Here is a 16754-nt window from a genome sequence, read left to right as displayed (position 1 = left end):
AGCTGGGGTCGCACCTGGGCAGGAACACAGATGCACCCCGGCTGGCCGGCCTCGGTTAACTCCCGTACCACTCCGTTCTGCACACACAACCGGGCATACAAACCGCTCCAGGGTCCTGGTAGGGCGCTCTTTTCCTCCCGCAGTGCCGCCTCCACTGCCGCCAGATCCGGATCCCGCTGCTGGGTCTGTCTCAGCTGCTCGTCGTTTAGGCCCGGGAAGGCGCAGCCGACGTCCTCCTGGATCCGTCCGATCGGGTCCCGAGCCGCGGGTCCCGCGCTTGCCGGGCGGTCGACGGGATCCTCAGTGCCACCTGTGAGGGCCTCTGTCGCGCACACTGCACTCTCTCTCGCTGGGGGGGGGTCAGTGGCCGCGGCCTCTCGGGGGTCCGTTGCCTGCCGGCAGCGTCCCCCCGTGAAACACGGGCAGGCCTCCTCCGCCCTCGTCTCGGCGTACACCGTGGGTCGCCTCGACAAGGCGTCCGCGTTTGCATGCGTCCGGCCAGCCTGATACTCGATTTGCAGGTTGTACTCCTGCAACTGCGCCAACCACCGGGCCATCTGCCCCCGCGGCTCCTTGAATGTAAGAAGAAACTGCAGAGCATAATGGTCATTGCGTACGCGACATCTCCTGCCGTACAAATACGGCCGGAACTGTTTGTATGCGAAAATCACGGCGTACAACTCTTGGCGGGTCACGCAATAGTTCAGCTCGGCCCCACTCAAGGTCCGGCTGGCGTACACGATGACTCGTTCCGTCCCATCCTGTACCTGTGACAACACCGCGCCCAGCCCGCTGCTGCAGGCGTCGGTGTCCAAAATAAAATCGGTGGTAAAATCGGGGAAAGCGAGGGTGGGGGCGTGGGTGAGGTGGTCTTTGAGAGTGGTGAAGGCCGTCTGGCAGGCCCCCGTCCACTGATAGGGGTGCTTAGGGGAAGTGAGTTGGGTGAGGGGGCGTGCAATCTCGCTGAATCCCTTTACAAATCGACGATAATAGGTGGCGAGCCCCAAAAATGATCTGATCTCCGTCAGATTCCTTGGCCGTGGCCACTCCACTACGGCGCGTACCTTCTCCGGATCGGTGCGCACGCCTGCCTCGCTGACGCGATGCCCGAGGTACCCCACCTCGCGTTGTGCGATGTAACACTTATGTGGCTTGAGCTTGAGATGAGCCGCTCGCAGTTGCTGGAACACCTCTCGTAACCTGGACCAGTGCTCAGACAAAGATCTACTGAACACGATCACGTCATCCGGGTAAATCAGGCACTGTTCCCACTGCAAGCCCCGCATCACCAACTCCATCAGCCGCTGGAACGTCGCGGGCGCGTTGGCGAGTCCGAATGGGAGTACTCGAAACTCGAATAGTCCCATCGGGGTGGTGAATGCAGTTTTTGGTCGATCCTCCTCCGCCATCTCCACCTGCCAGTACCCGGGCGCGAGATCGAGGGTGGGAAAATACCCCGCTCCGGCGAGGCTGTCAAAGGTGTCGTCGATGCAGGGTATGGGGAAGGCGTCGCCGAGGGTGACCGCGTTCAGTTTACGGTAATCAACGCAGAACCGGGTTGACCCATCTTTTTACGTTAATAGTACCACCGGGGCTGACCAGGGGCTCGCCGAGGGCTGAATTATGTTATCGCGAAGTATGTCCCCAACCGCCTCTTTGATCTGGGTGCGTTCGGGTGCGCCCACTCGGTACGCAGGGAGTTTGATGGGTCGGGCTGCACCGATGTCAATTTGGTGCTTAACGAGATCGGTCCGACCCACGTCCGAGCCGTGTTCGCTGAACACGTCGGCGTACTCCTGCAACCGATCGGCCTCTCCCTTAGGTAAATCTGCCCAAGGTACGTGTAACACGTCGGGCAGGGGAACAACCTCGGCTCGGGGAGTCGGGCCGACTCGCCAGGCCAGGTCCTGGTCACCGAACACCGAGTCGTCAGAGTGGCGTGCGTGCAGGGGGTGCACGGTGGCAGTATCGCCGGGGTACTGTGAGGGTGAAACATCCGCATAAACAATCGGCACCCATCCGCGTTTACCAACGTGGCTGAACCCACCACCCCGTACCGTTTTGCCAACTCCGGGTGGGGGGTTAGCATTACCTCACCCGATGGTCGGCGGAGGGTGTTGTCACCAGCACCAGCATCTCGGCGAGCGGCCCGATGGTGACTTTGCCGAAAAAACCTAAGAATCTGCACTCAATCTTAATTTTAGAGCTTTCGTGACTGCAGGAATTACTCTTTGGTTCTTTCGGTAAAGTCACGTATAAAGATAAAATAAATTAAAGTACTTTACTACCACGCGTCGCCGTACTCATTGACATGTAAATGTTTTTTCTCTAACCCCTCCCTCTCTCCGCCCCCCCTCTGTCTATTTAAGGCCTCGCCACAGAGACGATCTCCCTCTCTGTGTCTGTGTTGCTCTCTCTCTCTGTGTATCTTGGTGATATCTGTCTGCTTATATGTCTGTCTATAGTTTTCTGGTTAGATTTTTTTGTTGCTATTTCTTTTATACCTGATGAAGATTGCTTGTGTTGCAATCGAAATGTCGTATGCAATTATTTAATTTATTATTTTATCTTTATACGCGACTTTACCGAAAGAACCAAAGAGTAATCTGTACTCATTGGTGGTTTTTCGGTAAAGTCACGTGTGCAGAAATAAAATCAACTTTAAATAAACAAAATTCAAATAAATCACGACGTTTGTACCACAACACAAGCGCCCATCGTCAGGTGGAAATGGGGTGAAACGCACAGCGAGGAAACACGCAGGGGGACACCACGCACACAGCACGTACAGATTTTTATTGTATTAATACACGTGAGACTTTACCGGAAAAACAAGTGTAATTTCAGCAGTCACGAAAGCTTCAAACCTAAATCAAATCTCTGGCCCTTGAACAAAACAATGACAAGTCTTGCTGTTATCATTCAAAACACATTCCTGCGGAGGGAGCTGGTAGGAACGCTGGGATGCTCGGTCAATGGCCTGCAGGGTCAACGGCGGCGTGGTGTATTCCGCAAATATGCCCGACTGTGAGGGCGGGCACAAGCCGGCGTGAGTAGGTTAAACATTGAGTTTTATAAGGGCACCTCGGGGTGACCAGCCCCTCCCCACCCAGCCCTATCCCACCCTCCCCACCCAGCCCCTCCCTGCACAACGGACACAATAATCCCCTGTGGGCTGGTGTAACCAGGAGGTTCCTACCAGTGTAGCTGAAGACTGCACGAAGCAGCGACAAAGCATTTGCCACCGAGGCCACCGAGGCCACCGCACAACGATTTGATGCCAACGTTACACCCGGACTATTTCGAGTCGATGGTGAAGGGCTCTGTCGATGTGGTGAGTCGGTGATGATTGCAAGGTCACATCTTGCTCAACATCCCACCACCAAATGTCCATTCGTTAACTTCAGCAAGACTGACATCACAGCGTGTCAAAGAGGTCCTCCCGGGTTGCGATCCGTTTGGGATCAAACAAAACAAAAACCGCTCAGAACAGAATTGCCAAGCGACATAATCACCGCTCCCGCCACGGGCATAATCCACACTCGGGCAGCGACAAGCTGACTCCTCGCTAACTGCCGGGTAGTTGGGAATGAACAATTTAGCTTAGAGGAATCATATATATATAGACTGAATGTTGTGATATACAAAAAATATTCAAAAGATAAAACAAACGCAACTTGAGATGGCAACTTCATCGTTGCTGTGCTGGGAGTATTTTTCAACAACAAAACAGCAGCACTGGGTGGCTGTCATTGTTTTTGTTGCAATAAAATTCTTATTTTCTTCTCGTTGTCTTCGTCTTCACTTGAATCGTCACCCGATTGCAATGGCGGCTCTCAGGCTTCGCTGGAGAATCCAAAAATCGAGTCACCAAATTATTGGACCCATCACTGCTTTCTCGTCTCAATTCCCACCCTCTGTGAGCACTCACGCACAAGGCACACACACACACACGTACACACATGTGTGTACGTGTGTGTGTGGGGAGCGGTGGTGTAGCGGTTAGCGCTACGCTGCACTATGAACCCGGCGACCCGGGTTCGATCCCCGCTCACGGCCAACACCGGTGACGATTATCTGAACCGGTCCAGGGCCTCCCCTAGGTCGACTCAGCCTCAAATGAGAACCTGGTGCGGTGTGTAGTAAACATCACCACCGGGGAGACAAAGGCGGTCGGGCGTGGTGCTGGCCACCCACCCCCTCGTGTGCCGTTCCGGCCTTCATAGGTGCTCGCTGACAGCACTTGCCTCTACAGTCTGTTAAGGCTACACGGGGATCTTTATCTTTGTGTGTGGGTGGGGAGCGGTGGTGTAGCGGTTAGCGCTACGCTGCGCTATGAACCCGCCGACCCGGGTTCGATCATATTTGACCGAGGCTATTCTGACATCCAATCTGTACAACAACAAAAATCTGCCACCTTTTACATAGTTGATAACATAGTGATGGGTTTTTACCCTTTGAACTGGTACAACAACTAACACCTTTATACAAGGCATCATGTTTGCAATAACCACAACACAAGCAGTCAAAATGCAAACAAAAAGAAACAACTGCTTGTGTCGTGGTTATTGCAAACATGATGCCTTGTATAAAGGTGTCAGTTGTAGTACCAGTTGAAAGGGTAAAAACCTACCACTACCTTTTGCCACTGGTAAAGGAGATGTCTCATAGTCGATAACATTTTCAGTATCAACTTCCAGATAGAAAAACTCAACAGGCGGTGTGGTGGTGGTGGTGGTGATGGTGGTGGGTGATGGTGGTGGGTGGTGGTGGTGATGGCGGTGATGGTGGTGATGGTGGTGGTGGTGGGTGATGGTGGTGGTGATGGTGGTGGTGGTGGTGATGGTGGTGGTGATGATGGTGATGGTGGTGGTGAAGGTGGTGGTGATGGTGGTGGTGATGATGGTGATGGTGGTGGGTGGTGATGGTGGTGGGTGGTGATGGTGGTGGTGATGGTGGTGGTGATGGTGGTGATGGTGGTGGTGGGTGATGGTGGTGGTGGTGATGGTGGTGGTGATGATGGTGATGGTGGTGGGTGGTGATGGTGGTGGGTGGTGATGGTGGTGATGGTGGTGTGGGTGTTGAGGTGGTGATGGGTGGTGATGGGTGTGGTGGGTGGTGATGGTGATGGTGGTGGTGGTGTGGTGATGGTGGTGGGTGGTGTGATGGTGTGGTGATGGTGGGTGGGTGGTGATGGTGGTGATGGTGGTGGTGTGGTGATGGTGGTGGGTGGTGGTGATGGTGGTGGTGATGGTGGTGGGTGGTGGTGGTGATGGTGGTGATGGTGGTGGTGATGGTGGTGGTGGTGATGATGGTGATGTGATGGTGGTGGTGGTGATGTGGTGGTGGTGATGATGATGGTGATGGTGGTGATGGTGTGTGATGATGGTGGTGATGGTGGTGGTGATGGTGGTGGTGATGGTGGTGGTGGGGGTCTTTTGAACGAAGCAGATGGACAAACAATCCGTCGGCCATCGCGACGCGATTCCCAGCGGATGCCAAATGCCGTCTGGGCAAGCGGAGCTCAGCCAGGGCACCGCTTGCAGCCCGCGGCGTAGACGCCGCCGCTACCGGCTGGCGTCTCTCTCACAGCAGGTACGTCCGGACGAGGACGTCAGCTGGCGTCTCTCTCACCGCAGGTACGTCCTGACGACGGCGTGGACGGTGACGTCAGCTGGCGTCTCTCTCACCGCAGGTACGTCCTGACGACGGCGTGGGACGGTGACGTCAGCTGGCGTCTCTCTCACAGCAGGCACGTCCTGACGACGGCGTGGACGGTGACGTCAGCTGGCGTCTCTCTCACAGCAGGTACGTCCTGACGACGGCGTGGACGTGACGTCAGCTGGCGTCTCTCTCCAGCAGGCACGTCCTGACGACGGCGTGGACGGTGACGTCAGCTGGCGTCTCTCTCACAGCAGGTACGTCCTGACGACGGCGTGGACGGTGACGTCAGCTGGCGTCTCTCTCACCGCAGGTACGTCCTGACGACGGCGTGGACGGCGACGTCAGCTGGCGTCTCTCTCACCGCAGGTACGTCCTGACGACGGCGTGGACGGTGACGTCAGCTGGCGTCTCTCTCACAGCAGGTACGTCCTGACGACGGCGTGGACGGCGACGTCAGCTGGCGTCTCTCTCACAGCAGGTACGTCCTGACGACGGCGTGGACGGCGACGTCAGCTGGCGTCTCTCTCACCGCAGGTACGTCCTGACGACGGCGTGGACGGTGACGTCAGCTGGCGTCTCTCTCACCGCAGGTACGTCCTGACGACGGCGTGGACGGTGACGTCAGCTGGCGTCTCTCTCACAACAGGTACGTCCTGACGACGGCGTGGACGGTGACGTCAGCTGGCGTCTCTCTCACAACAGGTACGTCCTGACGACGGCGTGGACGGTGACGTCAGCTGGCGTCTCTCTCACAACAGGTACGTCCTGACGACGGCGTGGACGGCGACGTCAGCTGGCATCTCTCTCACCGCAGGTACGTCCTGACGACGGCGTGGACGGCGACGTCAGCTGGCGTCTCTCTCACCGCAGGTACGTCCTGACGACGGCGTGGACGGTGACGTCAGCTGGCGTCTCTCTCACCGCAGGTACGTCCTGACGACGGCGTGGACGGTGACGTCAGCTGGCGTCTCTCCTCACCGCAGGTACGTCCTGACGACGGGTGGACGGCGACGTCAGCTGGCGTCTCTCTCACAGCAGGTACGTCCTGACGACGGCGTGGACGGTGACGTCAGCTGGCGTCTCTCTCACCGCAGGTACGTCCTGACGACGGCGTGGACGGGCCTGCCGCACGCGGGGCAAGGCTCGTTGCGGCGCTTTAGCTTCTTGGCGGCACGCGCAGCACGTGACCAGGTGGCCCGTCTCTCCGTGCACGAGCGTGCAGGTCACTGGGCCGGTGCTGGCACACGAGGCACACGAGGCACGCGGCGTTGGCGTCGCTGCTGCTGCTGCCGCTGCTGCTGCTGCTGCGCTACTACTGCTGCTGCTGATGTCGTGGGTCGGAGCTCGCGGGAGCCGAGGGAAGCGGGGGAGACGGTGTCCGACGACGTCTTCGTTTTGACATCGTCGTCAACGCCCTCCTCCTCCTCCTCGTGTCCGTCTCCTCTCATCCTCCTCGTCGCTGCGGTTCCTGTTGGGACTGACCACAACTGGCTCTGGGCTACGGACACGATGAGCAGAGTCGACGGTTACACTGGTAGGAACCACCTGGTTCCACCCAGCCCACAGGGGATTATTGTGTCCGTCCGTCAGTCGTGCATGCAAGAATGGGAGGGGTGGGGCCGGGTGGGGTGGGGAGGATGGGGAGGTGCTGGGTGGGGTGGGGAGGGTGGGGCTGGGTGGGGGGTGGGAGAGGGGTGGGGCTGGGTGGAGAGGGGAGGGTGGGGCTGGGTGGGGCTGGGTGGGAGGATGGGGAGGGGCTGGGTGAGGAGGCTGTGCGTAGCTACGCTGCTGTGAGAGACTTACTTTTATGAAAAACACGGAAAAGTCAATCAAAGCGTGTGTGGGCCACCGATCCCCACGCTCGCACCGGCCGCACGCGCGAGCGCACGCGCGCTCCGATGTGCTCGTAACGCCACCGCCAAACTCACCTGCCGCTTGTCTCCGTCGGCCGTCGCCAATGAGCTTCCCTTCACGGCTCCCGCCGCGTGATCTGCATGCCGCAGAACGACACAGCGCACCGATACGTGAGCACCGCGACAGCAGAGGTCGCAAACGGGTTTTGATTCCTTTCACGTACCCGTACCCGGCCGTACCCGTACCCTACCCGTACCCGGCCGGGTACGGGTAGGGTACGGGTATCGGGTACCCGATTGCGACCTCTGGGATAGAGCCATGTTGCAGGCGCGGGTGGGTTGATTCTAGGAACTTGAATTGTGAGAAGAGACAAGACGTTGGGAAATGAGTGACAAACGGTTACTCACCAGTGACTCACGGCCTACCCGTACCCGGCCGCACCAGGGTCGCAAACGGGTACCCGGCTACCCGTACCCGGCTGGGTACGGGTAAAAGGGTAAAGGTGTCGACATGCCAAGGGTAAGGTAAAGGTACAGGTTAAAGGTAGTTCGGAAGAATTACCCGTAGGGTCAGGTAGCGCGAAGTGTTACCCGGTAAATACGGTGCCTTGTTTACCGCTAGAAGCTCCGTGGAGCAGTCTGTGGCCTCTATTCAATAAGTAATATTTTTTTAAACTTTTTTTTAAACACGCTTTTATGAAATGTACAAGTACTGGCAGAACTCCACGACTCCAGGAAGTGGCCACAACGTAAGGGACCGTGGCCGATTGCAGCCAACGCCAGTTGATTGTGGACAATTAGACCCAAACCGAAACTTAACAAATAAAAAAGAATGTTTAAAAAATTATATATTTTTGTCATCAGTATGACATAAGTAAACCAAGTTTACAGTCGATACCACATTGGGAAGTGGGTTAAAATTGAGTTACAAGATTTGAGGATACAACAACAACGACAAGCGTGTAAAATTGGAATCATGGAGAGTATTCTATATGAATAAAGCGCTCTACCTATAGCATTTACCGCTATAAACCTTGTTCATGTGTAGTAGTTCCCTAGTAATTACCCTGTAATCGGGTAATGTATATGGGGTAAGGGTAAAAGGTAGGCTCGTTGCTTTTTACATTTAATTTTACTTGCTAAAGGGTCTAAGGTAAGGGTAGAGTGATTGTATTATGGTAAGGTAAATGGTCGGGTACAAGGTAAGGGTAGAGTGATTGTATTACGGTAAGGTAAATGGTCGGGTACAAGGTAAGGGTAGAGTGATTGTATTACGGTAAGGTAAATGGTCGGGTACAAGGTAAGGGTAGAGTGATTGTATTATGGTAAGGTAAATGGTCGGGTACAAGGTAAGGGTAGAGTGATTGTATTATGGTAAGGTAATGGTCGGGTACAAGGTAAGGGTAGAGTGATTGTATTATGGTAAGGTAAAAGGTCGGGTACAAGGTAAGGGTAGAGTGATTGTATTATGGTAAGGTAAATGGTCGGGTACAAGGTAAGGGTAGAGTGATTGTATTATGGTAAGGTAAATGGTCGGGTACAAGGTAAGGGTAGAGTGATTGTATTATGGTAAGGTAAATGGTCGGGTACAAGGTAAGGGTAGAGTGATTGTATTATGGTAAGGTAAAAGGTCGGGTACAAGGTAGATTCTTTGGTTCTTTCGGTAAAGTGACGTATAAAGATAAAATAATAAAATAAATTAAATACTAGCGTACGACATGGACATGCTGATTTCTCTAACCCCTCCCTCTCTCCCCGCCCCCGCCCCCCCCCTTTCTCTATTAAAAGGCCTCGACACAGAGGCGTAGTTTCTCTGTGTGTCTCTGTGTTGCTCTCTCTCTGTGTATCTCTGTGATATCTGTCTCTGCTTAGATGTCTGTCTATATGTCTCTGGTTCTGTGTTTTATCTCTCTCTCAAATTTAGCATTCTCAGGAAGAACGTAATCAACCAGGTAGGGTGTTGACTGTTATGTTATCCGACTCTCTGTTGTATTACATTACATTTCTAAGTATACTAGATTTGTGTTTCTATTTAATTTATACCTGATGATGATTGCTTGTGTTGCAATCGAAACGTCGTATGCTATTATTTAATTTATTTTATTATTTTATCTTTAGATGTGACTTTACCGAAAGAACCAAAGAATAATTCCTGCAGTCACGAAAGCTCCAAAATTAAGATTAAAGGTAGGTTCGTTGCTTTTTACCTTTAAACATTTACGTTACCTTGCCGGGGCCTGGCTCCACCTTTGCGTCTGTCGGTGGTGGCTCTGCAGAGCGCCTTGGCCAGGAGAGCGCCCAGCGACCTGGGGGACGAGCTGCAGACAGAGGAGAGATGTCTGTGAGAGAACGAACGCTGGGGTGGAAGTTTGCGTGACTGCAAGAATCCATACTCTTTGCTTCTTTGAACAAATAAAATATTAAAAATTCGTGATTTAATTTAGTTATTTCTATTTTTTATTTTTTTATTTATTTTATTATTTCCCTTCTACGTGACTTTACTGAAAGAACCAATGTTTGACAATTCATCGTGTTACATTCGATTTTATTCACCGTTTGCAACTCCAACCGAGGGTTAAAGTGCGCATGTTCGTCTGATAGTCAATCATTGAACGCAAGCTACCGAACAACCATTTCACGCACATGCCGGTTTACCTATTAAACCGAGTATAACACTTCCTGTAAACAACGAGAGTTTATTTGTTTCACCAGGTGAGAACTCAATAGTCCGGGGATTAGTTTCATACGCAAGGGTGGTGACACCTGGGTAACCAAGCTGACAAAACCAAATCAAATCACGTGAAATACAGCAATCAAATAGAAACATCTGAGAAAAAACGGTGTCATATGAGAAATGGAAAAACATATGGCAGATATAAATCAATGTTCAATAATACACACTCTTTGTGTTGGCTCAGCCACATTTTCAAACTGATCATAGTACAATTACAATTAAGTTACGTAATTGTTTTACAGGATGTGTGTGAAATGAACATTCTAAATTAGCACAAGCTGATAATTGTTTTTATACCATTCTATCTGGCAACAAAACTGACACCTTTTTTACAAGGAGTCATGTTTGCATAGACCACAATACCTGCAGTCATAAAGCAAACAAAAAACACAACTCTGATAATGTGTGCACTGTCCTTGAAGTTGATTGGTCCACAGCCGAGACAGCTTTCCTTAGAGCCTAGTCTCACATGGGTTGGACCAGATGACGCCAATAGGCGCACAACTCAAAGACAACGCACCAACAGAGTACGAGAGCTCGGGGTAAAGCACAAGCTGTCGCACAAACAATATCAACAACGCAAAGGTAGATTTTACACGGCAAATTGGAAAAGTTGTGCCCATCAGATGAGCTCTCCCATCACGCCACAGGACCGATGATCCAGTGGTCACAACAGCGCACAGTTCACCCGTGGCACATACCGTCGCAACCCTCGGTTGGCAAACTCCTCGACACGCCACCGGTCTTCCTCACCTCGGCTCTTTGAGGGAGAAGCTCTCCACGCCGAACAGCTCCCCCAGAGGGTCGCCCTTGCAGTGCACCATGTGTAGCCTCCGCTTGTCGTAGAGTTGCTTCGTCTTGATGTAGCCGCCCAGGTGATGGAAGACCTGCGCGGGAGGATGCCTCCGTCAACTGAGAAGCCTCCTCCAAGCTCTCAATACTCTGACAGTGCGCTGTTTTTGAGTGAGTTGTGCGCCTTTTGGCGTCATCTGGTCCAACACCACGTGAGACTAGGCTCTCAGGAAAGCTGTCTCGGGTGTGGACCAATCAATTTCAAGGACAGTGCATACATTATCAGAGTTATGTGTTTTTTGTTTGCATTACGACTGCAGGTATTGTGGTCTATGCAAAAAAAAAGTGTCAGTTTTGTTGCCAGATAGAAGGATAAAAAAACACAATTATCATTTTGCGGCAATGCCAGGCAAAGCGGCGGGCAAACCGCCCACGCCTCGGCACAGGCGTCGCGAGCGAGCGTCCGCATCTCACCTGCGGCAGCGTGAACGTGTCGCCTGTCGCACCGACAGAGCGCAAGAGACGCAGCAGCAGAGGCACAGGCCTCACCGCCTGCGGGACAGACGGAGAGAGAGGCGGTCGTCACGTCACCCTCGCATTGAAATCGCCCTCGAAGCAATCGTTGCGCAAATCGTAATCACGCAACACTTTATCTGCTCGCCGGCTTGTTACAAAAGAGACACGCCGACACCAAGAACACGCGCATCTCCGGTGAGCGCACAGTCGGCTAAGTATGGTGCAGAAGAAATTCAATGCACACGCACACACACACACACACACACGTGCGCAGACACGCAAAGCAAACGCGCACACACACGAGCCATTAGGAGTGAGCAACACCCCTCAATGCGCGCGTTGCTGTGCAAAGATTCATACTCTTTGGATTTTTCGGTAACGTCACGTAGTTACATTTTTTAAAATCCTTTATATTAAGTTCACTCGCTTGCTTGCTTGCGCGCTTACGACCGTGCAAATATTTCGGTCGTTTTTTAACCCACTTCCCGTGATCCAATCGAGCTGACATTTTGCACACAGACTCGTTGTGCGTGACAATTAATTTTCGTGGAAAAATTTTTTCCCAAAATTTTCCACTTTTTAGGAAAAAAAAAATTTCATATTTAATTTAAAATACCAATGTGATAAAAATGAAAGCCGTCTCGGGTGTGGACCAATCAATTTCAAGGACAGTGCATATCATTATCAGGGTCGTCTCTATTTCGTTTGCATTTTGACTGCAAGTGTTGTGGTCATTGCAAACACGATCCCTTGTATAAAGGTGTCGGTTGTGTTGCCAGATAAAAAGGGTAAACCCCTATTACTATATCTTGCTACTGGCAAAGGAGGTATCATGATGTAGATTCCATAACTTATACCACCAGGCTGTGTTCACCCAACAACCCACTCAAACACGAAACAACACTCGGCCTAAAGCGATTGTCTCAAACGCATTGTAAGCACACGGCGACATGAACGCAATCGCAAACACTGACCAAAGCTTCCTCGTCAACTCCCGAAGCTGAAGAGACGGAGGTGGAGGGGCTGCCACTCATGATGACGACGACGACGACGATGATGACAACTGCAGAGACACACAGGGACGTGTCGGTTAGCCTGAAGCGCAGTGAGGACCCAGCCTGACAATGACCACCAATCAAGGGGGGTGCTGCTGTTGGTTGGCATCAAGGTCCACAACTGAACTCGGCTTTTAGAGACTGCAGCACGGTGTAATCACCTCTTAGGTTTTTTTTTCCGGTAAAGTCACCATGTAGGTAAAACATTTAAATTAATAAAAGTAAAATAAAACAAATGAAAAAATTCACGACGTTTCGGAGGCAACACAAGCCTCCGTCTTCAGGTGGAACCGTCACAGCCACGACAGCTGTATCAAGTAAATGAGAGATTGCAAGAGCTACCACTCCGTATATATAATGGTTGGAGAGGGTGGAAGGGCCAGGTACGGCACACTTTTTATTAATATGGCAAGGTGAGGCTTAAGAGGCTGAGCCTTTGTTATCACCACCGCAACGCCGCCGATTCGCTAAAGTAGCAACGTCGCACACATCGAGGAGACACGATCATTACGGCGGGAGAAGAGATGATAGATGTACGTATGTTGTCTAGGATCTATGAAAGCATTTTGGATTGGGGATTGTTCCAGCTATTCTGATCGATTAAACTACACGCATTACAAATTGTCCATTTTCTAGCGCTGCTCCGAGGCCATAAACACTCAACTCTATTCTCACCAGGAAAGGGCCGCTGAGCTACCCGGCTCTTTTTCAGAAGCGACCTGGCCACAGATGGTAGCCTAACGAAGCGATTCATTTCGTGAAAATTTATAGCAGTGGGTGGGTGAGTGAGTGAGTGGGTGAGTGAGTAGGTGGGTGGGTGAGTGGGTGAGTGAGTGGGTGAGTGAGTGAGTGGGTGAGTGGGTGAGTGAGTGGGTGAGTGAGTGGGGTGAGTGGGTGGGGTGAGTGGGTGGGTGACTGGTGGGTGGGTGAGTGGGTGAGTGAGTAGGTGGGTGGGTGAGTGAGTGGGTGAGTGGGTAAGTGAGTGGGTGGGTGAGTGAGTGGGGAGTGAGTGAGTAGGTGGGTGGGTGGGTGAGTGGGTGAGTGAGTGGGTGGGTGGGTGAGTGGGTGATGAGTGGTGGGTGAGTGGTGGGTGAGTGGGTGGTGGGTGAGTGAGTGGGTGAGTGAGTAGGTGGTGGGTGGTGGTGAGTGGGTGAGTGAGTGGGTGGGTGAGTGGGGGTGAGAGTGAGTGGGTGGGTGGGTGAGTGAGTGGGTGGTGGTGATGAGTGGGTGAGTGGTGGTGAGTGGGTGTGTGGTGGGTGAGTGAGTGGGTGAGTGGGTGAGTGGGTGGTGGTGAGTGGGTGGGTGGGTGGGTGAGTGAGTGGGTGGGTGAGTGAGTGGTGAGTGATTGGTGGTGGAGTGAGTGAGTGGGTGGGTGGGTGGGTGAGTGGGTGAGTGGGTGGGTGAGTGGGTGAGTGGGTGGGTGAGTGGGGGTGAGTGAGTGGTGAGTGGTGAGTGAGTGGGTGGTGTGAGTGAGTGGGTGGGTGAGTGAGGTGGGTGGTGAGGGGTGGGGTGGGGGGGTGAGTGGATGGGTGAGTGGGTGTGGATGAGTGGGGTGGGTGAGTTGGGTGGGTGAGTGGGTGGGTGAGTGGGTGTGGGTGAGTGGGTGGTGAGTAGAGTGGGTGGGGTGAGTGGGTGGGTGAGTGAGTGAATGGGTGAGTGGGTGGGTGGGGTGAGTGAGTGGGTGAGTGGGTGAGTGGGTGGGTGAGTGAGTGGATGATGAGTGGGTGAGTGAGTGGGTGAGTGAGTGAGTGGGGTGGGGTGGGGTGAGTGGGTGGGTGAGTTGCGGTGGGGTGAGTGGGGTGGGTGAGTGAGTGGGTGAGTGAGTGGGTAGTGGGTGGGTGAGTGAGTGGGTGAGTGAGTGGGTAAGTGATTGGGTGGGTGTGGGGGTGAGTGTGTGGGTGAGTGAGTGGGTGAGTGAGTGGGTGGTGAGTGGGTGAGTGAGTGGGTGGGTTGAGTGGGTGGGTGAGTGGGTGGGGTGAGTGAGTGGGTGGGTGAGTGGGTGGGTGGGTGAGTGAGTGGGTGGGTGAGTGGGTGGATGAGTGAGTGGGTGAGTGAATGGGTGAGTGGGTGAGTGGATGGGCGAGTGGGTGGGTGAGTGGATAGGCGAGTGGGTAAGTAAATGGATGAGTGGTTGAGTGAGTGGGTGAGTGAGTGGGTGAGTGAGTGGGTGAGTGGTCATTTATTAACACGTAATTCAACTTGTAGAAAACAACTGTACTTGTAAACCAATGCGATTGTTAAACGGTGTTAATTTTTACGTGGCCTTGGTTATATAAATAATAAAAGTACGCGTCTACACGGAGCTCTCCCATGCGGGGCCGCGTGCCCCGATTTGCGGCCAAGATTCAGGCGAGACCGAGGCTTACGAGCAAAAACCGGGCCGCGTTTTTATTCGTTGAAATATAAAAAAGTTGCATTCAATTATCGACGAGAACGTAATGTAAGCTCACAATAAACGAACTATTCCAACGCGACATTTGAAAATCGATACATTCAAGTTATAGCTTAAAGCAATAAAAATTAAACTCGAATTAAAATCAACAATTCGAGGCGCTTGAGTGCGGCCTAGCGAATGGGGCTACGCTGCACCACTCGGCAGACTTCGCGCATTTAGAACTCAATCACTGTCGTTGTATTATCACGGAGAGCCTTGGGGGGTCGAGTATTACTTAGAGCACATGCTGCGAGTTTATTCTCGTTCTTGTTGTTGTTGAGTCAGCGAGGGAATGACAGCTGAAACGCCGCTCGACTCACCGAGTGGAGGATGTTGCCCGGCAACTCTGGGGACGCGGGGGACGTGAGGGGGGGGGCATGACGTCATGGATGGTGTGGGTGAGTGAGTGGGTGGGGGAGTGGGTGAGTGAGTGGTGGGGTGGGTGGAGTGGGTGAGTGAGTGGGTGGGTGGGGGTGAGTGGGTGTGGTGAGTGGGTGGGTGAGTTGGTGGTGAGTGGGTGAGTGAGTGGGTGGTGGGGTGAGTGGGTGGGGTGAGTGGGTGGGTGAGTGGGTGAGTGAGTGGGTGGGTGGGGTGAGTGGGGTGGGTGAGTGGGTGGGTGAGTTGGTGGGTGAGTGGGTGGGGTGAGTGAGTGGGGTGGGTGAGTGAGTGGGTGAGTGGGTGGGTGAGTGGGTGGGGTGAGTGAGTGGGTGGGGTGAGTGAGTGGGTGAGTGAGTGGGTGTGGTGAGTGGGTGGGTGAGTGGGTGGGTGGGTGGGTGGGTGAGTGAGTGGGTGGGTGGGTGAGTGAGTGGGTCGGGTGAGTGGGTGAGTGGGTGGGGTGGGTGGGTGAGTGAGTGGGTGGGTGGGTGGGTGAGTGAGTGAGTGAATGGGTGAGTGGGTGGGTGAGTGGGTTGAGTGAGTGAGTGGGTGGGTGGGTGGGTGAGTGAGTGAGTGGGTGGGTGGGTGGGTGAGTGGGTGGGTGAGTGAGTGAGTGAGTGGGTGAGTGGGGTGAGTGAGTGGGGTCAATGGCCAGGGTCAACTAACCGAGCAACCCAACGTTCCTACCAGCTCCCTCCGCAGCAGGACGAGGTGTTCGTGAACATCTTTGATGGGTTTCCTCTGGGCACTCCAGTTTCCTTCCAACACGGAAGCCCAACCGCCCCCCCCCCCTTCTTCGTAAAATGAATTGGCCAGGACCCTTTCTGAAAAAGTGGTACTGAGACCCGTTGAGACTTTACCGGATAAACAAGTGACATTGTTTTGATTATAACACACAACTCCGGCGGTACTCCGTTAACAAAACCCGTCAATATTTTTGAATACCGCCCTACTTATCAGAAACAAGCTTATTTTGTTTAACACACCAGTGACCGCATAGCTGTACCTTCCAGGGTTGCAGTCTTCCCATCTTAGCCCCTCCCCAACCTCTTGCTAAAGACCCCAACCAATGTCCTTGTGCACTCCTCGGATCTCTTTCCACCCACGCAGTGTGGCTTATCTTGCAGTCGGTCCCAGCCAGGGGCGGTTTCTTCATTAGGGCGAATGGGCGACGCACCACCAATGTCATTCAACCACAGAGTCACGCTAGCCGTCACTGTGCCTCTGGATATAGTCCAATCAGCGTCATGTCACGTTCTGTGGAGTACCGCCTCTTTTTGGGCGATTTCACTCTGGCTGAGAATCGCCCCGAGTGGCCCCATAGACTTACA

General features: G+C 53.2%; 1 protein-coding gene across 1 annotated transcript; it reads right to left on the bottom strand.

Moving 5' to 3' along the window:
• Positions 1 to 7359: 7359 nt before the first annotated feature.
• On the bottom strand, positions 7360 to 15408 carry LOC133362614 (E3 ubiquitin-protein ligase Mdm2-like). The gene is made up of 6 exons (XM_061581536.1): positions 15369 to 15408; positions 12534 to 12622; positions 11518 to 11595; positions 11005 to 11138; positions 9744 to 9835; positions 7360 to 7654 (listed from the first exon to the last, which is right to left on the bottom strand). The coding sequence occupies exons 2-6, from the start codon at positions 12591 to 12593 to the stop codon at positions 7494 to 7496; spliced, it is 525 nt and encodes a 174-aa protein (XP_061437520.1). The 5' UTR covers positions 12594 to 12622; positions 15369 to 15408; the 3' UTR covers positions 7360 to 7493.
• Positions 15409 to 16754: the final 1346 nt, after the last annotated feature.

This window comes from Lethenteron reissneri, unplaced genomic scaffold (assembly GCF_015708825.2).
Source record: "Lethenteron reissneri isolate LAM-NWPU_2019-01 unplaced genomic scaffold, ASM1570882v1 scaffold_1548, whole genome shotgun sequence".
Taxonomy (NCBI): domain Eukaryota; kingdom Metazoa; phylum Chordata; class Hyperoartia; order Petromyzontiformes; family Petromyzontidae; genus Lethenteron; species Lethenteron reissneri.
The sequence above is the reverse complement of the archived record's forward strand: the minus strand, read 5'-3'. Positions and strand labels throughout refer to the sequence as shown.

Excerpts from the sequence above, each read along its gene's own strand:
- LOC133362614 (XM_061581536.1), bottom strand. The coding sequence starts at position 12,593 with ATGAGTGGCAGCCCCTCCACCTCCGTCTCTTCAGCTTCGGGAGTTGAC. Across the intron at positions 11,139-11,517 it reads ACACGTTCACGCTGCCGCAG|GTCTTCCATCACCTGGGCGG; the intron begins GTGAGATGCGGA and ends CCTCCCGCGCAG. Across the intron at positions 7,655-9,743 it reads TGGAGCCAGGCCCCGGCAAG|ATCACGCGGCGGGAGCCGTG; the intron begins GTAACGTAAATG and ends TGCGGCATGCAG.